Source organism: Solea solea, chromosome 18 (genome assembly GCF_958295425.1).
Source record: "Solea solea chromosome 18, fSolSol10.1, whole genome shotgun sequence".
Lineage (NCBI taxonomy): Eukaryota > Metazoa > Chordata > Actinopteri > Pleuronectiformes > Soleidae > Solea > Solea solea.
In genome coordinates, this window is record NC_081151.1 from 24,098,116 (window position 1) to 24,121,364 (window position 23,249).

The window sequence follows — 23,249 nt, forward strand, 5'->3', positions numbered from 1 at the left end:
AAGTGGATGCAATAAAATAAAAGAAACCTCACATACCGGGGAGGTTTTATTTTGAAATAGTTTTTGACCGGATATGACGTATGTGTTCCGCCGACTTTCTGCTCGGTTCGGTTCGTGAAGTTCGGACACTTTTACAGTGTCAACAGTCACCAAACTTCTCTAAACAGCGACACTTTCCCTTGGGGATGAACGCGTGAACACTGAACATGAACGAGTTAATGTTCTAAGATTTTATGTGAGTGGACTTTTGGTAATTGACCGGGTTAGCCACCGGAGCTAGCCGTTAGTCTGTGTGTGTGTGTGGTTTTAAAAGTTGTAAGTTAGCTTCTTCTGTTAGCTATATGTCATTAGCCTGTTAGCTCTGTGTCTCTTAGCTTGTTAGCTCTGTGTCTCTTAGCCTGTTAACTCTGTGTCTCTTAGCCTGTTAGCTCTGTGTCTCTTAGCCTGTTAGCTCTGTGTCTCTTAGCCTGTTAGCTCTGTGTCTCTTAGCCTGTTAGCTCTGTGTCTCTTAGCCTGTTAGCTCTGTGTCTCTTAGCCTGTTAGCTCTGTGTCTATTTTGGGGAAAGTGAGGACATTTATTGTGGGGACAGGTCAGGCGACACATGTCCCACATGACATTTGTAAAACAGTATTTGTGGTTTCAGAGACTCTTGTTTTCCAGAGTTAAAGACTGTGGTCTTTGTTGTTTTTAGAGTTTAGAAAATGTTGGAGCAGGACAGACAACGTCGTCCTCACTGAGAGGAGGCGGAGGAGGAGGAGAAGAAGAAGAAGAAGAAGAAGAAGAAGAAGAAGAAGAGTGTCAGGATGGAGCGAGCTCACAGCCTCCTGCTGAACGAGGAGACGTACACTCAGCTGTCTGAACACCAGAGGGCGGAGTTTATCTTTGAGTGGCTGAAGCACCTAAAGAAGCTGCTGCCGGCCACTGACCGCGTGAGTATGACCACATATAATCCATAATATAGAAAATGTTTATTTTGTTTTATTAGAATATTTTTATTGCTCAGCATTATTTCAAAAGGGAGGACTTTTATTTTGGTGAAAGTGAGGACTTTTATCTTGGTGAAGGTTAAGGATTGCATGTCATTTGTTAAGTAATTGATGAAAAACTAAAGTTCATCCACTTATTGAATGAATAAAGAAATGAATAAATAAATAATACAAGTATTAACATTTGAATGTGAAACATTGTAAAATATTGACACATTTTACAAACTGGACCTTTAATATAAGAAAGTGATGAAACAGTGATAATGTGTATCATGTGACTTCAGGTGGACATCAAACAGAACCAGCGGCGTCTGGTCGAGCAGCTGTCGAGCGTTCTGATTGGCTCGCCGGGGCCGCCCACCCGCTGGCTGCTGGCCCACTGTCTGTCCCTGCTCTACAGCCTGGGAGACCCCATGTCCTCCAGCCTTTTGGTGGACCGGTGCAATGACGTCCTCCGCTGCAGAGACGACTCTCCGTCAGCCCTGCCCACACGACTGTAAGTCACATGACAGACACTGCTGCTCATCAACGACCAGGTCACATGACTCGTCTGTCACGTGACGGCTGGGCAATAATATCTTCTAATGTAATATTATTTTTATTTTGTGTGGTCCTCATGTCCTTAAACAGGCTTATTTGAGGGTTAAGACCTGGTTTAGGTTAAGGTTAGTTCCTCTCTGTGAACGTGTGTGTGTGTGTGTGTGTTTCAGGGCAGCTGTAGCGTGTCTTGGTTCTCTTTATGAGCAGCTTGGTCGGATGCTCGTTAGCTCCTTCAGAGAAACTCTGACCGTCCTGCTGAAGGCGATGAAGAGTGCTGAGGTTTGTTTTATTAATAGCTGAATAATATTAATAGAAGCAGTAGTAAATCTTGAATGTGTTATACGCCACTTTAAAAAGCACTCACTCTCCCACACCAAAGTGATTTAACTCAGGAGCTGCTGTGTGTTTTGTCTCCGTCAGTCTCAGGGCCGATATGAGATGATGTTGAGTCTGGAGAAGATGCTGCGCGGTTTGGGCGCCAGCGCCGCGCCGTGTCACCGCGACGTCTACAAAGCAGCAAGAACCTGTTTGACGGACCGCTCCATGGCCGTGCGCTGCGCCGCCAGCAAGGTGACGTCACGTTTGATTCCTGTGTGTAAACGATGCTGATGACGTTAACATGTGCGTCTCCTCAGTGTTTGCTGGAGCTGCAGCGGGAGGCGGCGTTCCTGTATACCAGCGAGCTGGACAACGTGGCCACGCTCTGCTTCAGAGCCTTCGAGGGCTCCAACTACAACGTCAGAGTTTCAGTCGCCAAACTGCTGGGAACGCTGTTGGCTGCCGCCATGGAGCCGCGTCAGCCTGCCGGTGAATTTAACTAGTACAACTAAAGATGACATCAAAACATGGGTCTTATTTTGTAGGAATAACTCGTACAACTAAAGACAACATCAAAACATGGGTCTTATTTTGTAGGAATAACTAGTACAACTAAAGATGACATCAAAACATGTGTTTTATTTTGTAGCAACAACTAGTACAACTAAAGATAACATCGAAACATGGGTCTTATTTTGTAGGAATAACTAGTACAACTAAAGATAACATCAAAACATGGGTCTTATTTTCTAGGAATAACTAGTACAACTAAAGATAACATCAAAACATGGATCTTATTTTGAAGGATTAACTAGTACAACTAAAGATAACATCAAAACATGGGTCTTATTTTGAAGGAATAACTAGTACAACTAAAGATAACATCAAAACATGTGTCTTATTTTGAAGGATTAACTAGTACAACTAAAGATGACATCAAAACATGTGTCTTATTTTGTAGGAATAACTAGTACAACTAAAGATGACATCAAAACATGTGTCTTATTTTGTAGGAATAACTAGTACAACTAAAGATGACATCAAAACATGGGTCTTATTTTGTAGGAATAACTCGTACAACTAAAGACAACATCAAAACATGGGTCTTATTTTGTAGGAATAACTAGTACAACTAAAGACAACATCAAAACATGGGTCTTATTTTGCAGGAATAACTAGTACAACTAAAGATGACATCAAAACATGTGTCTTATTTTGTAGGAATAACTAGTACAACTAAAGATAACATCAAAACATGTGTCTTATTTTGTAGGAATAACTAGTACAACTAAAGATGACATCAAAACATGTGTTTTATTTTGTAGCAACAACTAGTACAACTAAAGATAACATCAAAACATGGGTCTTATTTTGTAAGAATAACTAGTACAACTAAAGATGACATCAAAACATGGGTCTTATTTTGTAGGAATAACTAGTACAACTAAAGATAACATCAAAAAATGGGTCTTGTTTTGTAGGAATAACTAGTACAACTAAAGATGACATCAAAACATGGGTCTTATTTTGTAGGAATAACTAGTACAACTAAAGATGACATCAAAACATGGGTCTTATTTTGTAGGAATAACTAGTACAACTAAAGATGACATCAAAACGTGTCTTATTTTGTAGGAATAACTAGTACAACTAAAGATGACATCAAAACATGTGTCTTATTTTGTAGGAATAACTAGTACAACTAAAGATGACATCAAAACGTGTCTTATTTTGTAGGAATAACTAGTACAACTAAAGATGACATCAAAACATGGGTCTTATTTTGTAGGAATAACTAGTACAACTAAAGATGACATCAAAATGTGTCTTATTTTGTAGGAATAACTAGTACAACTAAAGATGACATCAAAACGTGTCTTATTTTGTAGGAATAACTAGTACAACTAAAGATGACATCAAAACATGGGTCTTATTTTGTAGGAATAACTAGTACAACTAAAGATGACATCAAAATGTGTCTTATTTTGTAGGAATAACTAGTACAACTAAAGATGACATCAAAATGTGTCTTATTTTGTAGGAATAACTAGTACAACTAAAGATGACATCAAAACATGTGTCTTATTTTGTAGGAATAACTAGTACAACTAAAGATGACATCAAAACGTGTCTTATTTTGTAGGAATAACTAGTACAACTAAAGATGACATCAAAACATGGGTCTTATTTTGTAGGAATAACTAGTACAACTAAAGATGACATCAAAATGTGTCTTATTTTGTAGGAATAACTAGTACAACTAAAGATGACATCAAAACATGTGTCTTATTTTGTAGGAATAACTAGTACAACTAAAGATGACATCAAAACATGGGTCTTATTTTGTAGGAATAACTAGTACAACTAAAGATGACAGATAAAGATTAGTATTATTATTATTATTATTTATTTTTATTTTACCTTTTTTCCCAGCAGGCCCCAGACAGGGTGGGCGGGGTCGAAGCTCCCTGGAGGAGGTGATGGATTTGTTGACAGCAGGCTTCCTGCGTGGTGGAGCGGGTTTCCTCCGAGTCAGTGGAGACATGCTGAAGGGGACGAGCTCCGTCGGGAAGGACGTTCGCATCGGTGTCACTCAGGTGAGCGGTCATTTGTCATGAGAGGAGCAGGTCTGTATGACCACACACTCACCTCCTCCTCTTCCTCCTCTTCCTCCTTGTCCTCCTCGTCCTCAGGCCTGCGTCGCCCTCGTCTCTGCCCTGGGAAGCTCGTGGCTGGAGTTGAACTTCCCCGCTTTTCTGTCTCTGCTGATGGAGCTGGCGTCTCACAGCAGAGCCACACAGACGCCGGGCGACGCCGCGGTGACCCGTCGCTGCGTCTCCTTCGTCTTGAGGAGCACGCTGGGTTCCCTGCTGGGAGAGAAGGCTCAGATCAATGCCGTCACACAGCTGTGCGCCGCCGTGGCAACGCAGAACCGAGCCATCGGTGAGTGGCCGGCGACGGCGGGGAATGTCGGGGTTAAAGTTCAGAGGAAACAGAAAAACAACCAATGAGAAGAAAATGTTGTATATTTATTTGTGTGTGTGTGTGTGTGTGTGTGTTGCGTGCGTGCTTGTGTGTGTGTGTGTGCAGATGCAGCAATGACTGATGGGAACATGGAGACCAGAGTGTCGTCCTCAGATGTCTCAGCCAGTCAACATGTCCTCGTCTGCTGTCTCCTGGAGCTCGGAGGACTCGTTCAGGGACTGGGCTCCATGGCCACGCCCCTCCTGACTGACAGCAGCACAGGTGTGCGACACACACACACACACACACACACACTTTATTATTTTATTGACTTTTATGTTGTTAACCCACAGAGATCATCATTGTGTGTGTGTGTGTGTGTACTCAGCCCTTCTGGACACAGTGACCTCCGCCCTCCTCCACCCCGCCTCCTCCGCTCGGCTCGCTGCCGCCTGGTGCCTGCGCTGCGTCGTCACGGCGATGCCGTCCCAGTGTTCCCCGCTGCTGGACCTCTGCTCCGAGCGCCTGGCGGCGCTGAAGGCGTCGCCTGAGGCCGTGGTCGGCTACGGAGCCGCCATCGCCGCCCTGGTGGCCTCTGTGCAGCACTGCCCTCTGGGAATACCACACACCAAGGGCAAGGTGAGCCAGGGGCAGTTTTTAAACTTCACAGTCTGATAAAGACCACTCACTCTCCCGCACCAAAGCCCATAGATACACCAGTGACTTTGACAGTGAGATAAAGACGTCTTTGAAAGTCATGTTTCCTTGTGTGTCTGCTGTGTCTCCACCTCACATGTAGACACGTGTCCATGTTGTGTGTGTAACTTTGTGCAGGTGGTTCTGGCTCTGGCTGAGCAGCTGCTCCGCTCCGCCTCTCACAGCAGTCGTATGTCAGTGCAGAGGACTCAGGCCGGGTGGATGCTCGTCTCCGCCCTCGTCACTCTGGGTAAAACTTCATCCTGAGTAAATACAGACCGATTCTCAACAAGACCCAAACAAGCCTCACGTGTGTGTGTGTGTGTGTGTGTGTGTGTGTGTGTGTGTGTGTGTGTGTGTGTGTGTGCGTGCGTGTGTGTGTGTGTGTGTGTGTGTGTGTGTGTGTGTGTGTGTGTGTGTGTGTGTGTGTGTGTGTGTGTGTGTGTGTGTGTGTGTGTGTGTGTGTGTGTGTGTGTGTGTCCAGGCCCTGCTGTGGTCGGGCATCACCTCCCCCGCCTCCTCCTCCTGTGGCGCTGTGTGTTTCCTGCCTCACTGAGGGAGCAGGAGATGGAGCTGCAGCGAGGAGATTTCTTCACGTGGCAGGTCACTCTGGAGGGGCGAGCAGGAGCGCTGTGTGGTCAGTGTCTGCTGCTGCTTCACTGTGCTCTAATCGAACACTTATGTCTCTTTTACATCACGCACTTCTGACTTGACTCAGTTTAGTTTCAGTCATGTTGTGTTCCATGCCTTCATAGCTCCTCCTCCATGTGGGCGGAGTCATCGTATCACTGAACACACAAACACCAACTAGTGACTTGTAAAGCAGTGAAATTGAATCATTAGATTCGTGTGAGTGTGTGTGTGTGTACACAGCGATGAAGAACCTGCTGCTTCACTGCAGAGATCTGGTCACTGATGACATCACGGCTCGTCTGCTCACACCTGTGTGCTGTGCTGTGTCGCTCCTCACCAGGTCAGTACCTCACCAACTGTCCTGGTGTTGTTTACACTGTAATAACAGATGATGTCATTCAACAACATTAAAGGGACACTTGTGCAACATATAGAAACACTGATTGTAGATCTGTGTGTGTGTGTGTGTGTGTGTGTCCAGGTTACCTGCTCTCCTCAGGTCTCACAGTTCAGTCAGAAGCTGTTCAATTGTCTACAGACTCAGAGTCTATGAGCTGCTCACTCTGCTGCCAACACACACTTACCAAGGTAACACCACACCTCCTCCCCTGACTCCTCCTCTGTGTTGATCACTTGATGAATGACTGATCAGTTTATTGATCTCCTCCTCCTCCTCCTCCTGCAGAGAGCGTTGGTGTGGTCATGAACCAGCTGGTGTCTGATCTGTCGGGTCAGGAGAACCTGAACCAGCCGTGTTCAGACCTCACACTGCTGCCCCCTCTCTGTCACCATGACGACCTGTCGCTGGTTGGCCCCGCCCTCCTGGACACTGACCACAGATACCTGGAGGAACAGGTGATGCTGGAGATCTAACTTGTTCACACACACACACACACAGTGAGCAGTCAGAGTGAGTGACACCCGTGTTTGCTCCTCAGCTCTACGGCAGCAGTGTGGGCGGAGCTTCTCTGGACAACGACCCTTTCAGTCTGTGTGACAGGAGTGACGGCGCTCCCGCTGCGCCCCTCCCACCCACCGTCACTCTGACCGCAACCGCCGTCCGTCTCTTTGGCGCGGTTTACCCTCATGTCATCTCTGCTCAGAGGTCAGAGGTCACCTGTCTGTGCTGAAAATCACCGAGTGTCAGTCTGCGACGTCTGCGTCACATGATCATGTCTTTATCTCCCTGTGAGACACAAACTGAAGTCTGTCAACCACTCACTCACTCACTCACTCACTCACTCACACACTCACTCACTCACTCACACTGCTGCCTCCATCACTGAGTTCAAATGTCTGATTTTGTCTCTTCAGTGTTTGAAATCCAATGTTCATATTGAGCTCAGTGACACACAGTGACCACACGAGGCAGCAGAGGCGCAGCAGCTACAATCACTGGGTTTCTCTCTGGACTTGTGAGTGAGTGAGTGAGTGAGTGAGTGAGTGAGTGGTTTACAGACGTCTGTGTCACAGTGAGATAAAGACGTGATCATGTGACGTAGATGTTATTAACTTTAGTTTTCACAGTGACTTTATTTACATCAGGTTTAATAAAGCTCTCTCTCTCTCTGTGTGTGTTTCTCTCTCTGTGTGTGTTTCTCTCTCTGTGTGTGTTTCTCTCTCTGTGTGTGTTTCTCTCTCTGTGTGTGTGTCTCTCTCTCTGTGTGTGTCTCTCTCTCTGTGTGTGTCTCTCTCTCTCTCTCTGTGTGTGTTTCTCTCTCTCTGTGTGTGTGTCTCTCTCTCTGTGTGTGTTTCTCTCTCTCTGTGTGTGTGTCTCTCTCTGTCTGTCTCCCTCTCTCTCTCCCCCCCCCCCTCCCCCCTCAGAGTGAAGATACTGGAGCAGTTTGTGGACACAGTGAACAAACTAAAGGGTCAGCGGCAGCAGACGGTCCAGACTCATGTCTGTGCTGCCCTCTGCAGTCTGCTCAAGGTACTAACAGTTAGCTTAGCATTAGCATACAGGGTTAGACTCACAGTCATGTGGGGGCAGTAGAGTAACTGAAGTCCTGGTCCTCAGCTCCAGGGCAGCACTCAGAGCATCCTGGGGCCCGAGGACATCCGTGCCCCGGCGCTGTCCCTCCTGACGGGGGCGCTGGAGAGCGTCAGTCCTCTGCTGCGCTGCCTGGCTGCTGAAGGTCTGGCCCGGCTGGTGCAGGTGGTCGGAGACCCCGGCTTCACCGTCTCCATCTCTCTGCTCTGCTTCGACAGGTGAGTCAGCGACAGGTGAGTCAGCGACAGGCGAGTCAGTCTCGGCGTCTTAAATGTGCTGTGGACTGTGTCCAGGCTGAAGACGTCTCGGGACGGAGCGTCCCGCTGCGGCTACGCTCTGGCTCTGGGGACGCTGCACCGTTACACTGGACGGATCAGCTCTCCTCAACATCTGTCCACGTCCCTCGGAGTCCTGTTCACACTGAGCCAGGACAGCACCTCACCTGAGGTCCAGGTACGCTTACTTCAATCCAGTCCAGGAGTTTAAACAAACACAAGGTTTCCAAAGTGCTGCACAACAGGATAAAACGGAGATAAAATAAATTATTACGTTTAACAAAAATATGCAAGAAATACAATCACATAAAAACACATCAAAAAAGAGGTGAGTTTCAAAATGAGACAGAGAGGAAGTCTAATGTGCAGCGGCAGACCAGTCCAGAGCTTTGGAGCTGCGATGGCAAATGCTCGGTCCCCTCAAAGCAAATAAAAGGATTTTAACATGAACCCAGTGGAGTGAAGCTCACAGACCTCCAGGTTAAGAACAGGCAGACCATAAGATAAACAACAAGATCCAGTGTGTGACACCACGTTCATGTGTAGGACCAAGTACAGACTGCACCAGATTTAAAGAGTCAATGATGTTTAAAAAGAGGGGACGGTAGATCACAGCACACCACACCGTGTGAGAATGCCTCAGCTCAAACAGACTGAGCTCCAAGCTGGTGAAGGAGGATGACAGCGATAACCAAGTCCAGTCTCAGACTCAGACCAGCTGTCCTCCTGTGTCCCTGCTGTGTCCAGGCCTGGTCTCTCCACAGTCTGTCTCTGGTGGTGGACCTGTCCGGCGGCCTGTACCATGTCCACGCAGAGCCGTCTTTCACTCTGGTGCTGCGACTGCTGCTGTCGGCTCCGCCCACTCACCCTGAGGTCCACTGCAGCCTGGGACGCTGTCTGTACACACTGATCACATGTCTGGGTCCTGACCTACAGGGTAACTCTCGCACACACACACACTGATCACATGTCTGGGTCCTGACCTACAGGGTAACTCACACACACACTGATCACATGTCTGGGTCCTGACCTACAGGGTAACTCACACACACACTGATCACATGTCTGGGTCCTGACCTACAGGGTAACTCGCACACACACACACACACTGATCACATGTCTGGGTCCTGACCTACAGGGTAACTCGCACACACACACACACACTGATCACATGTCTGGGTCCTGACCTACAGGGTAACTCTCACACACACACACACACACACACTGATCACATGTCTGGGTCCTGACCTACAGGGTAACACACACACACACACACACGCACACGCACACGCACACGCACGCACACGCACGCACTCACACACTGAGAGGCCGTGTGTGACATGTGTGACGTGTATTTTTAGGTGACAGCGTGTCTGTGTCCTCGCTGCGGTCCAGTTGTCTTGTGGGATGTGGACTGATGCAGACCAGCCCAGACTGTCTGGTCCAGTCCAGAGCCATTTCCTGTCTGCAGCAGCTGCACATGTTCTCCCCACCGCACGTCAACCTGTCCAACCTCGTCCCCGCCCTGTGTGTGAGTGACCATTGGACAGTGGACAGTGGACAGTGACGGGGCAGCAGATTGCACTGTGTCTTTGTTTTGACCCTGTTTTGTTTGTCTTACAGGAAATCTTACTGGATCATTCCATGTTGGTATGTCCTCAGTCAGTGTCTGTCTCATGTCCTCAGTCAGTGTGTGTGTCTCATGTCGTCAGTGTGTGTGTCTCATGTCGTCAGTGTGTGTGTCTCATGTCGTCAGTGTTTCTCATGTCGTCAGTGTTTCTCATGTCAGTGTGTCTCATGTCTTCAGTGTGTGTGTCTCATGTTGTCAGTGTTTCTCATGTCGTCAGTGTGTGTGTCTCATGTCGTCAGTGTGTCTCATGTCGTCAGTGTGTGTGTCTCATGTCGTCAGTCTGTGTGTCTCATGTCGTCAGTGTGTGTCTCATGTCGTCAGTGTGTCTCATGTCGTCAGTGTGTGTGTCTCATGTCGTCAGTCTGTGTCTCATGTCGTCAGTGTTTCTCATGTCTTCAGTTTGTGTGTCTCATGTCGTCAGTGTGTGTGTGTCTCATGTCGTCAGTGTGTCTCATGTCGTCAGTGTGTGTCTCATGTCGTCAGTGTGTGTCTCATGTCGTCAGTGTGTGTGTGTCTCATGTCGTCAGTGTGTGTCTCATGTCGTCAGTGTGTGTGTGTCTCATGTCGTCAGTGTGTCTCATGTCGTCAGTGTGTGTCTCATGTCGTCAGTGTGTCTCATGTCGTCAGTGTGTGTGTCTCATGTCGTCAGTGTGTCTCATGTCGTCAGTGTGTGTGTCTCATGTCGTCAGTGTGTGTGTCTCATGTCGTCAGTGTGTCTCATGTCGTCAGTGTTTCTCATGTCTTCAGTTTGTGTGTCTCATGTCGTCAGTGTGTGTGTGTCTCATGTCGTCAGTGTGTCTCATGTCGTCAGTGTGTCTCATGTCGTCAGTGTGTGTGTCTCATGTCGTCAGTGTGTGTCTCATGTCGTCAGTTTGTGTGTCTCATGTCCTCAGGTGGACCTCTGCAGCTCGTACCTGTGTCTACGTCGGTCAGTGTTGGCGTGTCTGCGGCAGCTCGTCCAGCGGGAGGCGCTGGAGGTTTGTGAACATGCAGTGACTCTGGTCAAAGAACTGCCGAGACGAGACAACACACAGTTGGGTGAGACGCACGCACGCACGCACGCACACACACACACACACACACACACACTCACACACTCACACTCATCCACTCTGTTGTTTCTGAGCAGACGTCACCATTAAGGAAGTGGGTCTGGAGGGGGCACTGTTCTCTCTGCTGGACAGGGAGTCAGACCCAGGTCTGAGGAGGGACATCCAGGAGACACTGGTCCACATGATGGTGTCCAGCGCCACCAAGGGGAAGCTGGGACACTGGCTCAAACTCTGTAAAGATGTCCTGTCTGCGTCCACAGGTGGGTGGAGCCACCAGGTGATTCATGTAATAACTGTTCAGTGCTCAGTGACCACTTTATTAGGAACATGTCTGTCTCTGTCTGTCTCTCTCTCGCTGTCTCTCTGTCTGTCTGTCTGTCTGTGTCTCTCTCTCACTCTCTCTCTCTCGCTCTCTCTCTGTCTGTCTCTCGATCTCGCTCTCTCTCTCTCTCTCGCTCTCTCTCTCTCTCTGTCCTCAGACTGTTGTGCTCCGGTGGAGGCGTGTCAGGAGGAGGAGGAGGCGGAGTCTGTCAGGGACGATGACTCCTCTGCGTTCAGAGCACGCTCAGAGTGTGTGGGTCCGTTCACGGCGCTGCGATGGTCCACGCGATGCGTCGCCATGGAGTGCGTGTGTCGCATCATTGCTCAGTGTGAAGCCGCTGACCCCGCCCACTTTGACATGGTGCTGGCTCAGCAGAGACGACAGCAGGAGTCCACAGGTCAGGACCTCGTGGTGACCCAGTTCAGTCTGTGTTGGTAGGCTTGGCCATCTTTGGTGACCTTTCACCCCGTGTCTCCACAGACTTCCTGGTTCTTCATCTCGGGGAGCTGGTCCGCATGGCGTTCATGGCGGCGACAGACCACAGTGACCAGCTGAGACTGGCGGGTCTGCAGACTCTGCTGGTGATCATCACACGCTTCTCCACCATTCCTGAGCCCGAGTTTCCTGGTCATGTAATCCTGGAGCAGTACCAGGCCAACGTAAGCGCGTCTGGACTGTTGAGACCACTCTGCAGGTCACAGGTCACAGCCGTGATGTCATGACAGTACTGTGTTCTGATTGTGTGTTAAGGTTGGCGCTGCTCTTAGACCCGCCTTCTCTGCTGATGCTGCTCCTGATGTCACCGCCAAGGCCTGTCAGGTAACCAATCATCTGAGCTCCTGTTACCTTCTACACATCCCATTGGCTGCTATCACATTTGACCCCGCCCACGTCTCTAAAGGTGTGCAGCGCGTGGATCGCCAGCGGTGTCGTCAGCGACCTCCGTGACCTCCGGCGTGTTCATCAGCTCCTGGCCTCGTCATTGGCTAAAGTCCAGGATGGGAGGGACACATCCAGCCAGCTGTACAACGAGGCCACAGTTACCATGGAAACACTGGCTGTCCTCAAGGCCTGGGCACAGGTATTTTATCATTATCATTATTATTTTATTGTTGTTGTTATTTGTTTAATTGAGACGCAAAACAACTTTCCCACATTCCTCATCCTGGAAATGACATAGTAACTCCTGAAAACAAGGTAGTAACTCCTTAAAACAAGATAGTAACTCCTGAAAACAAGGTAGTAATTGTTAGAAACAGAGAGTAACTCCTGAAAACAAGATAGTAACTCCTGAAAACAAGGTAGTAACTCCTGAAAACAAGAAAGTAACTCCTGAAAACAAGATAGTAACTCCTGAAAACAAGTTAGTAACTCCTTAAAACAAGATAGTAACTCCTTAAAACAAGATAGTAACTCCTGAAAACAAGGTAGTAACTGTTAGAAACAAGGTAGTAACTCCTTAAAACAAGATAGTAACTCCTGAAAACAAGGTAGTAACTCCTGAAAACACGATAGTAACTCCTGAAAACAAGATAGTAACTCCTGAAAACAAGGTAGTAACTCCTTAAAACAAGATAGTAACTCCTGAAAACAAGGTAGTAACTCCTGAAAACAAGATAGTAACTCCTGAAAACAAGAAAGTAACTCCTGAAAACAAGATAGTAACTCCTGAAAACAAGTTAGTAACTCCTTAAAACAAGATAGTAACTCCTTAAAACAAGATAGTAACTCCTGAAAACAAGGTAGTAACTGTTAGAAACAAGGTAGTAACTCCTTAAAACAAGATAGTAACTCCTGAAAACAAGGTAGTAACTCCTGAAAACACGATAGTAACTCCTGAAAACAAGATAGTAACTCCTGAAAACAAGGTAGTAACTCCTTAAAACAAGATAGTAACTCCTGAAAACAAGGTAGTAACTCCTGAAAACAAGATAGTAATTGTTAGAAACAAGGGAGTAACTCCTGAAAACAAGATAGTAACTCCTGAAATAAGATAGTAACTCCTGAAAACAAGGTAGTAACTCCTGAAAACAAGGTGGAAACTCCTGAAAACAAGGTAGTAACTCCTGAAAACAAGATAGTAACTCCTGAAAACAAGGTAGTAACTGTTAGAAACAAGGTAGTAACTCATCAAAATAAGATACAAACACTTAGAGACAATATATACGTCCTTGGAACAAGATGGTAAAGAAACAAGGAAGTGGTGTGCTGTTAGAAACCTGAGGGTGGCGCTGTGTTTGTCTCTCAGGTTTACATCGTAGCTGTTCAGAGGTGTGGACAGAAGGAGAGCTGTGATAGGACGGCTCACCTGTCGCTCTCCACTGATGACGGCTGGCGCTGTGAGTCTGGAGGGGCGGGGCTTCTGAAGCTGGTCCAGTCAGATTTGTCGACTCTGAGTCGTCTGTGGCTGGCGGCGCTGCAGGACTCCGCCCTGCTGACGCTGCCGCAGGAGTTCACGTCACGGCTACCTGCAGCAGGTACGACGCCTGGTGTCACATCAGTGATTATGTTAGAGAATATTTAAAAACATTCAAGTCCACGACATCTCAACAATGTGTTCACGTAGCTGCGGGGACACAGTGAGAGTGAGAGTGAGGGAGTGAGTGGTTTACACAGTGACACAGTCTGATCTCACACAGTGACTTCAATTATTGATCAATGTGTGGATTAAATATTTGTTATGACGATCAGGAGGCTCCTTCTACACAGCAGAGACTGTGAACCAGGCCAGAGCTCATTACTGCTCCTCCTGGGCTCCCATCCTCCACGCCACCTCCCTCTGGCTGCACAGCACAGGTCGGCAATGCTCCTTCTCCTCTTTCTCCTCCTCTTACTCCTCCTCTTTCTCTTCTTTGATGTTAAAACACTCAGATGTGTGTTGTAGGTTTCGTGTTGTCTGATGATGCACCTGCCAGCCTGTCCAGACCGGCCACGCCCACTTCAATGGGACACACTGACTCTGTGGGCGGGGCCAAGAGTCCAGAAGACGTGAGCAGCGACAGACTGAACCTGATCCTGGGTAACATGAAGCCCGGCAGACTCTTCTTGACTCATGTTAAACTCTGGCGTTTATTCTGTTTTTCTGGCTCCGCCCAGGGATCAGTGTGGAGTTCCTGTGTTCACCGCACTCCCACGACCAGATGGAGAACATCACTTCCTGTCTGCGAGCTCTGCAGGTGCTGCTCGACGCCCCCTGGCCCCGCGCCAAGATCGGAAACGACCAGGTGACCATAAAACACGTCCAGGTCACAGATGATTATTGTACGTCCACAGGGATTCATCCTGAATCTCTGTGGACTCTAGGCCACAATCCACACTACACCGAGGCCAGAATTGAGACCAGAGTGTAGACCAGCGTCTCTGTGTGTCCCTCAGGCTCTGAGCGTGGAGCTGCTCAGCGTCCTCCACAGACTCATGGTGACCCGGGAGGCGGCGTCCGTTCAGCTCGCCGTGTTGGATCTGCTGCGACAGATTGTGACGGCGGCTCAGGAGCACGTCAGAGAGAAACGCCACAGTGCAGAAGGTAAGAGACTCTGTTCAGACTCTGCTCAGACTCTGTTCAGACTCTGCTCAGACTCTGCTCAGACTCTGCTCAGACTCTGCTCAGACTCTGTTCAGACTCTGCTCAGACTCTGCTCAGACTGTGTTCAGACTCTGCTCAGACTCTGCTCAGACTCTGCTCAGACTCTGTTCAGACTCTGTTCAGACTCTGTTCAGACTCTGCCCAGACTCTGTTCAGACCCTGTTCAGACTCTGCTCAGACTGTGTTCAGACTCTGCTCAGACTCTGCTCAGACTCTGTTCAGACTCTGCTCAGACTCTGTTCAGACTCTGCTCAGACTCTGCTCAGACTCTGCTCAGACTCTGCTCAGACTCTGTTCAGACTCTGCTCAGACTCTGTTCAGACTCTGCTCAGACTCTGTTCAGACTCTGCTCAGACTCTGCTCAGACCCTGTTCAGACTCTGTTGTTTGCTGCACAGTGGACGACGGTGCTGAGGAGAAGGAGACGCTGCCAGAGTTCGGGGAGGGACGAGACACCGGCGGTCTGGTTCCCGGACGCTCGCTGGTGTTCGGAGCGCTGGAGCTCTGCCTCTGTGTTCTGGTCCGGAAACTTCCACAGCTCAGTCCTAAACTGGCTGGAACCAGTCCAACTGGTATGAGGGGGGGAATGGGAGGGGCATGAATGGGGTGGGACAGAGGAGGACACTGAGATATGTGTGTGTGTGTGTGTGTGTGTGTGTGTGTGTGTGTGTGTCCAGGTCCTGCAGGTTCTGTGTGGAGTCTGACTGACAGCGACTGTCAGATGGTGGCGTCTGCGTTGTGTGTCCTCTCTGAGCTGCCGTCCATCTGCTCACCTGAAGGTTAGGAGGAGTCACTGTTGTTACAGGGATAGTTTGGATTTTTCAAGGGTTGTTGTGTTTTTCATATACATATATACACATGTATATATGTATGTACATATACATATATATATATATGTACATACATATATACATGTGTATATATGTATATGTACATACATTTATATACATATGTGTATATATGTATATGTACATACATTTATATACATATGTGTATATATGTATATGTACATACATTTATATACATATGTGTATATATGTATATGTACATACATATATACATGTGTATATATGTATATGTACATACATATACATATATGTATATGTACATACATATATATGTATGTGTGTGTGTATGTACATACATATATATGTATATGTACATACATATATATGTATGTGTGTGTGTATATGTATATGTATATGTACATACATATACATGTATGTATATATGAATATGTACATACATATGTGTATATATGTATATGTACATACATATATACATATGTGTATATATGTATATGTACATACTTATATACATATGTGTATATGTATATGTACATACATATACATGTATGTATATATGTATATGTATGTACATATACATATATGTGTATATATGTATATGTACATACATATATATGTATATGTACATACATATATACATATGTGTATATATGTATATATATATGTATATGTATATATATATATATATATATATATATATATATATATAGTTCAGGTGTGTGAGTGGTTCAGGTGTAATGGTCGTTACATATATACATATGTGTATATGTATATGTACATACATATACATGTATGTATATATGTATATGTACATACATATATACATATGTGTATATATGTATATGTACATATATATATATATGTATGTGTGTGTATATATATATGTATATGTACATACATATATACATATGTGTATATATGTATATATATATACATATATATATATAGTTCAGGTGTGTGAGTGGTTCAGGTGTAATGGTCGTTACATATATACATATGTGTATATGTATATGTACATACATATACATGTATGTATATATGTATATGTACATACATATATACATATGTGTATATATGTATATGTACATACATATATATATGTATGTGTGTGTATATATATATGTATATGTACATACATATATACATATGTGTATATATGTATATATATATATATATATATATATATATATATATATATATATATATATATATATATATATATATATATATATATATATATATATATAGTTCAGGTGTGTGAGTGGTTCAGGTGTAATGGTCGTTCTCTGTCCTCACAGGAAGTGTGTCCATTCTCCCCACTGTCCTCTACCTGCTGCTTGGTGTCCTCAGAGAGCTGGTACACCAGCCCAGCACTTACACTGGTAACACACACACACACACACACACACACACACACACAGACAAACGTTGTTTTTCATATTCATTCGTGAACAAACAAATGTTTCTTCTCCCAATTCCCGTGGCAGCAGGTGCGGTGGGCGGGGCTAATGTGGGCGTGGTGGTTCAGGCGGCTCTTCAGGCTCTGAAGTGTGTGCTGATGTCACCGATGAGTCGACAGGAGAAGTGTCGAGGAGCCTGGAAGCTTCTGCTGAGATCAGCTCTGAACACACTGCTGCAGCTATGGACTGCAGGTACACACTGAGTGTGTGTGTGTGTGTGTGTGTGTTACAGGTGATGGTGTTGTTGTGGATCACATCAGTGTGTGTGTGTGTGTTACAGGTGATGGTGTTGTTGTGGATCACAGCAGTGTGTGTGTGTGTTACAGGTGATGGTGTTGTTGTGGATCACATCAGTGTGTGTGTGTGTGTGTGTGTGTGTTACAGGTGATGGTGTTGTTGTGGATCACATCAGTGTGTGTGTGTGTGTTACAGGTGATGGTGTTGTTGTGGATCACATCAGTGTGTGTGTGTGTTACAGGTGATGGTGTTGTTGTGGATCACATCAGTGTGTGTGTGTGTGTGTGTGTGTGTGTTACAGGTGATGGTGTTGTTGTGGATCACATCAGTGTGTGTGTGTGTGTTACAGGTGATGGTGTTGTTGTGGATCACATCAGTGTGTGTGTGTGTTACAGGTGATGGTGTTGTTGTGGATCACATCAGTGTGTGTGTGTGTGTGTGTGTTACAGGTGATGGTGTTGTTGTGGATCACATCAGTGTGTGTGCGTGTTACAGGTGATGGTGTTGTTGTGGATCACATCAGTGTGTGTGTGTGTGTGTGTGTTACAGGTGATGGTGTTGTTGTGGATCACATCAGTGTGTGTGTGTGTGTTACAGGTGATGGTGTTGTTGTGGATCACATCAGTGTGTGTGTGTGTGTGTGTGTGTGTGTGTGTTACAGGTGATGGTGTTGTTGTGGATCACATCAGTGTGTGTGTGTGTGTTACAGGTGATGGTGTTGTTGTGGATCACATCAGTGTGTGTGTGTGTGTTACAGGTGATGGTGTTGTTGTGGATCACATCAGTGTGTGTGTGTGTGTGTGTTACAGGTGATGGTGTTGTTGTGGATCACATCAGTGTGTGTGTGTGTGTGTGTTACAGGTGATGGTGTTGTTGTGGATCACATCAGTGTGTGTGTGTGTGTGTTACAGGTGATGGTGTTGTTGTGGATCACATCAGTGTGTGTGTGTGTGTTACAGGTGATGGTGTTGTTGTGGATCACATCAGTGTGTGTGTGTGTGTGTTACAGGTGATGGTGTTGTTGTGGATCACATCAGTGTGTGTGTGTGTGTGTTACAGGTGATGGTGTTGTTGTGGATCACATCAGTGTGTGTGTGTGTGTGTTACAGGTGATGGTGTTGTTGTGGATCACATCAGTGTGTGTGTGTGTGTGTGTTACAGGTGATGGTGTTGTTGTGGATCACATCAGTGTGTGTGTGTGTGTGTGTTACAGGTGATGGTGTTGTTGTGGATCACATCAGTGTGTGTGTGTGTGTGTTACAGGTGATGGTGTTGTTGTGGATCACATCAGTGTGTGTGTGTGTGTTACAGGTGATGGTGTTGTTGTGGATCACATCAGTGTGTGTGTGTGTGTGTTACAGGTGATGGTGTTGTTGTGGATCACATCAGTGTGTGTGTGTGTGTGTGTGTGTGTTACAGGTGATGGTGTTGTTGTGGATCACATCAGTGTGTGTGTTACAGGTGATGGTGTTGTTGTGGATCACATCAGTGTGTGTGTGTGTGTGTTACAGGTGATGGTGTTGTTGTGGATCACATCAGTGTGTGTGTGTGTGTTACAGGTGATGGTGTTGTTGTGGATCACATCAGTGTGTGTGTGTGTGTGTGTTACAGGTGATGGTGTTGTTGTGGATCACATCAGTGTGTGTGTGTGTGTGTGTTACAGGTGATGGTGTTGTTGTGGATCACATCAGTGTGTGTGTGTGTGTGTTACAGGTGATGGTGTTGTTGTGGATCACATCAGTGTGTGTGTGTGTGTTACAGGTGATGGTGTTGTTGTGGATCACATCAGTGTGTGTGTGTGTGTGTTACAGGTGATGGTGTTGTTGTGGATCACATCAGTGTGTGTGTGTGTGTGTTACAGGTGATGGTGTTGTTGTGGATCACATCAGTGTGTGTGTGTGTGTGTTACAGGTGATGGTGTTGTTGTGGATCACATCAGTGTGTGTGTGTGTGTGTTACAGGTGATGGTGTTGTTGTGGATCACATCAGTGTGTGTGTGTGTGTGTGTTACAGGTGATGGTGTTGTTGTGGATCACATCAGTGTGTGTGTGTGTGTGTTACAGGTGATGGTGTTGTTGTGGATCACATCAGTGTGTGTGTGTGTGTTACAGGTGATGGTGTTGTTGTGGATCACATCAGTGTGTGTGTGTGTGTGTTACAGGTGATGGTGTTGTTGTGGATCACATCAGTGTGTGTGTGTGTGTGTGTGTGTGTGTGTGTGTTACAGGTGATGGTGTTGTTGTGGATCACATCAGTGTGTGTGTTACAGGTGATGGTGTTGTTGTGGATCACATCAGTGTGTGTGTGTGTGTGTTACAGGTGATGGTGTTGTTGTGGATCACATCAGTGTGTGTGTGTGTGTTACAGGTGATGGTGTTGTTGTGGATCACATCAGTGTGTGTGTGTGTGTGTGTTACAGGTGATGGTGTTGTTGTGGATCACATCAGTGTGTGTGTGTGTGTGTGTTACAGGTGATGGTGTTGTTGTGGATCACATCAGTGTGTGTGTGTGTGTGTTACAGGTGATGGTGTTGTTGTGGATCACATCAGTGTGTGTGTGTGTGTTACAGGTGATGGTGTTGTTGTGGATCACATCAGTGTGTGTGTGTGTGTGTTACAGGTGATGGTGTTGTTGTGGATCACATCAGTGTGTGTGTGTGTGTGTTACAGGTGATGGTGTTGTTGTGGATCACATCAGTGTGTGTGTGTGTGTGTTACAGGTGATGGTGTTGTTGTGGATCACATCAGTGTGTGTGTGTGTGTGTTACAGGTGATGGTGTTGTTGTGGATCACATCAGTGTGTGTGTGTGTGTGTGTTACAGGTGATGGTGTTGTTGTGGATCACATCAGTGTGTGTGTGTGTGTGTTACAGGTGATGGTGTTGTTGTGGATCACATCAGTGTGTGTGTGTGTGTTACAGGTGATGGTGTTGTTGTGGATCACATCAGTGTGTGTGTGTTACAGGTGATGGTGTTGTTGTGGATCACATCAGTGTGTGTGTTACAGGTGATGGTGTTGTTGTGGATCACATCAGTCTCCTCACAGCTCTCACCGTCTTCCATGTCTCTGCTGGTCCTGACGTGTGTGTGGTGGAGCCTCTGCACACGCTCAGTCTGCAGCGCTTTACTTCCAGCATGGACGCCAAAGACCCGCTGGTCAGTTCATCAGCAGTGGAACATGAGCTCCCTCTGGTGGAGAAGACTGTGTGTGAAAGTTAATGACTAACCTTAATCGTAACCATAGTCCTATACTTAACCAGCTCCCTTAGAAATGAACTTCAGCCTCATTAGGACCAAGTTTTGGTCTCATGAGGACTACTGTTCCTGACAGAAAACAGGACAAACAAGACAACACAGGATGAGTGACAGCCTCCATGAACATGATCATATCGTATTGTGACTTAATTATTGTGATCTCATAATGTGTCTTCAATCTCGTGATAATATTCTGATAATATCGTATTGTGACTTAAATATCGTGACCTGAATCTTGTGATAATATCATATCGTGACTTCAATATCGTGTCTTGAATATCATGATAATATCGTATCGTGACTTAAATATCGTGACCTGAATCTTGTGATAATATCGTATCGTGACTTAAAAATCGTGACCTGAATCTTCTGATAATATCGTATCGTGACTTAAATATCGTGACCTGAATCTTCTGATAATATCGTATCGTGACTTAAAAATCGTGACCTGAATCTTCTGATAATATCGTATCGTGACTTAAATATCGTGACCTGAATCTTGTAATAATATCGTATTGTGACTTCAATATTGTGTCTTGAATATCGTGATAATATCATATTGTGACTTAAATATCGTGACTTCAATATCGTGTGTTGAATATCGTGATAATATCGTATTGTCAGCCTCTCAGGACTGTAAGTGTCAGAAGTCAAAGTTATTGCTTGTGTTTGTTGTCGCCTCCTTTAGGAGGTGAGTCACTGTTTCCAGCTGCTCACCTCACTGTTCCAGGCTCCGCCCACCATCGCCGTCCCGTTCATCCAGAGCCTCGGTCCAGCACTGCTGCGATTCCTCCAGGTACTGTGAGCGCCCCCTGCTGCTGACACACACACACACACACACACACTGTGAGTGAAAGCATGAGGACAAACACATTTGACAAGAAGACCGTTTCATGTGTTCACGTGTTGACTGGTTCACTGGTTCATGTGTTCACAGGACGTGGAGCGGACTCGTCCTCAGACTCCTCAGGAGCTGCAGGAGGTTCTGGACGGAGTGCGGGCCATGGAGGCTCTGGTCCAGGCTGCGGACGAATCACAGCGTGAGTGACAGAGAGAGAGGAGCTCAGGCTCCGCCCACGACCATGAACTCACCCTGTCCTCACGTCACATGACCATGCAGGTGTAAACAGGAAGTAACAGAGTCAAGACTAGTGCTAAGCTAACTACTCTAATTTTCTCACCATTTTAAGCTAGCTACTAAGTAGCTAGCTTAATGCTAGCTGGGTAATGCTAAGCTAGCTACTAACTTGGTGCTAATACTAGTGTTATTCTGGTAGCCGTGAAGTGCAGGAGGTGTTAGCAAAGCGTTGATTAGCTGCTGCGTCGTCTGACCCTCAGGTCCTCAGCTGGTGGCCATCTTGCTCCCGCTTCTCATTTCCTTCCTGCTGGATGAAAACACTCTTGGCTCCGCCCCTGCTGCTTCCCGCTCCCTCCACGAGGCGGCGCTCAAAGACCTGATGCGGCTCGGCCCCCAGCATTCCACCGTTTTCAGGTACGATCGACAAACGTCCATCCTGGATAAATGAATAAACACTGAGTTAAAGTGGGCGTGGCTGATGTGTTTCCCCGCCCTCAGGTCTCTCATCACGTCGTCTCCTCACCTCAAGTCTCGTCTTGAAGCGGCCGTCAGAGGAAACCAGGAGAGCGTGAACGCTAAAGCCAGCAGCGCTAACCCCGCGGCCAAGGCGTCCCCCAGCATCACGCTCAAGACCAACTTCCTGTGAGTCCAGACCAACTTCCTGTGAGTCCACTGACCACACGTCCACCGTCTCCTGGGACAAACTGCTTTTCTCTTTTTTTTCTTCTTTTGTCATTAACGGATCTATTGTTTTCTACATTTAGACGACAGAATAAATCAGTGAAGAGGGGAGGGGCTTGTGTGTGTATGTGTGTGTGTGTCATTAAAGTATCCCTAAAAACCAAGGGTGCAGGTTTGTGTGTGGACATCAATATCTGAAGAAAGCCAAAGCTGGTTTATAAAAAAACTCTCATCACCTTCTGACCTGTTCTGTTCCTCACACTGTAATCAATGACAGGTGTAATAAAATCAATAAAATACTACGTCACTTTAAGTCTACGATATCTATGTCACATGTTCACATCTTTATCTCACTGTTACACAGACGTCTGTAAACCACGCCAAACCCCACAGAGAAAATCAGTGAGCTGCTGGTCCTCTGCTGCCTCGTGTGTGTGATGTTGAAATCAGTGATTTTCTCTATGAGGTTTGGTGTGTGAGAGCGAGTGGTTTATGTCACGATCTTACTCTATACATATATGTTAAATGTTAAGTTTCCTACTAAAACTTGAAATTTACAAGCACTATAAACAGCACTGCTTACGATTATTATGAAAACTGCATGGACAAAAGAAGTTTTGATTGATTACTTATTAATATGAGGTCTACATATGTATGTGTATGTATATATATGTGTATATATATATGTATATATGTATATATGTGCATATACTGTATATGTGTATATATGTATGTATGTATATGT

At 46.1% G+C, this 23,249-nt stretch overlaps 1 protein-coding gene and 1 long non-coding RNA gene across 7 annotated transcripts; one reads left to right on the forward strand and one right to left on the reverse strand.

Annotated features, from left to right (window-relative positions):
• Nucleotides 1–8: 8 nt before the first annotated feature.
• Nucleotides 9–22,817, forward strand: heatr5a (HEAT repeat containing 5a). Of its 6 annotated transcripts, none has more exons than XM_058614681.1 (42): nucleotides 9–235; nucleotides 693–930; nucleotides 1,272–1,483; nucleotides 1,698–1,806; nucleotides 1,948–2,097; nucleotides 2,163–2,334; nucleotides 4,279–4,442; nucleotides 4,539–4,788; nucleotides 4,936–5,091; nucleotides 5,198–5,448; nucleotides 5,644–5,755; nucleotides 5,990–6,142; nucleotides 6,379–6,478; nucleotides 6,620–6,726; nucleotides 6,824–6,993; nucleotides 7,077–7,243; nucleotides 7,963–8,068; nucleotides 8,156–8,346; nucleotides 8,422–8,581; nucleotides 9,151–9,340; nucleotides 9,765–9,934; nucleotides 10,027–10,053; nucleotides 10,927–11,071; nucleotides 11,163–11,345; nucleotides 11,565–11,804; nucleotides 11,888–12,066; nucleotides 12,158–12,226; nucleotides 12,309–12,488; nucleotides 13,656–13,884; nucleotides 14,099–14,203; nucleotides 14,292–14,426; nucleotides 14,504–14,631; nucleotides 14,783–14,930; nucleotides 15,388–15,561; nucleotides 15,667–15,768; nucleotides 17,094–17,177; nucleotides 17,286–17,447; nucleotides 20,498–20,694; nucleotides 21,434–21,541; nucleotides 21,683–21,785; nucleotides 22,084–22,237; nucleotides 22,322–22,817. In XM_058614681.1, the coding sequence occupies exons 2-42, from the start codon at nucleotides 805–807 to the stop codon at nucleotides 22,467–22,469; spliced, it is 6,216 nt and encodes a 2,071-aa protein (XP_058470664.1). In that variant the 5' UTR covers nucleotides 9–235; nucleotides 693–804; the 3' UTR covers nucleotides 22,470–22,817. The 6 variants fall into 6 exon arrangements, with proteins under 6 accessions (XP_058470664.1, XP_058470662.1, XP_058470663.1 ...); XM_058614679.1 differs by having other exon boundaries at nucleotides 10–235; nucleotides 17,283–17,447; XM_058614680.1 differs by having other exon boundaries at nucleotides 10–235; nucleotides 4,282–4,442; nucleotides 17,283–17,447.
• On the reverse strand, nucleotides 7,245–9,144 carry LOC131444413 (uncharacterized). Its single transcript, XR_009233722.1, has 3 exons — nucleotides 9,029–9,144; nucleotides 8,113–8,637; nucleotides 7,245–7,324 (listed from the first exon to the last, which is right to left on the reverse strand). It is a non-coding gene; the product is annotated as an uncharacterized LOC131444413 (long non-coding RNA).
• Nucleotides 22,818–23,249: the final 432 nt, after the last annotated feature.

Excerpts from the sequence above, each read along its gene's own strand:
- heatr5a (XM_058614679.1), top strand. The coding sequence starts at position 805 with ATGGAGCGAGCTCACAGCCTCCTGCTGAACGAGGAGACGTACACTCAG. Across the intron at positions 2,335-4,278 it reads GGAGCCGCGTCAGCCTGCCG|CAGGCCCCAGACAGGGTGGG; the intron begins GTGAATTTAACT and ends CTTTTTTCCCAG. Across the intron at positions 5,756-5,989 it reads CTCCGCCCTCGTCACTCTGG|GCCCTGCTGTGGTCGGGCAT; the intron begins GTAAAACTTCAT and ends GTGTGTGTCCAG.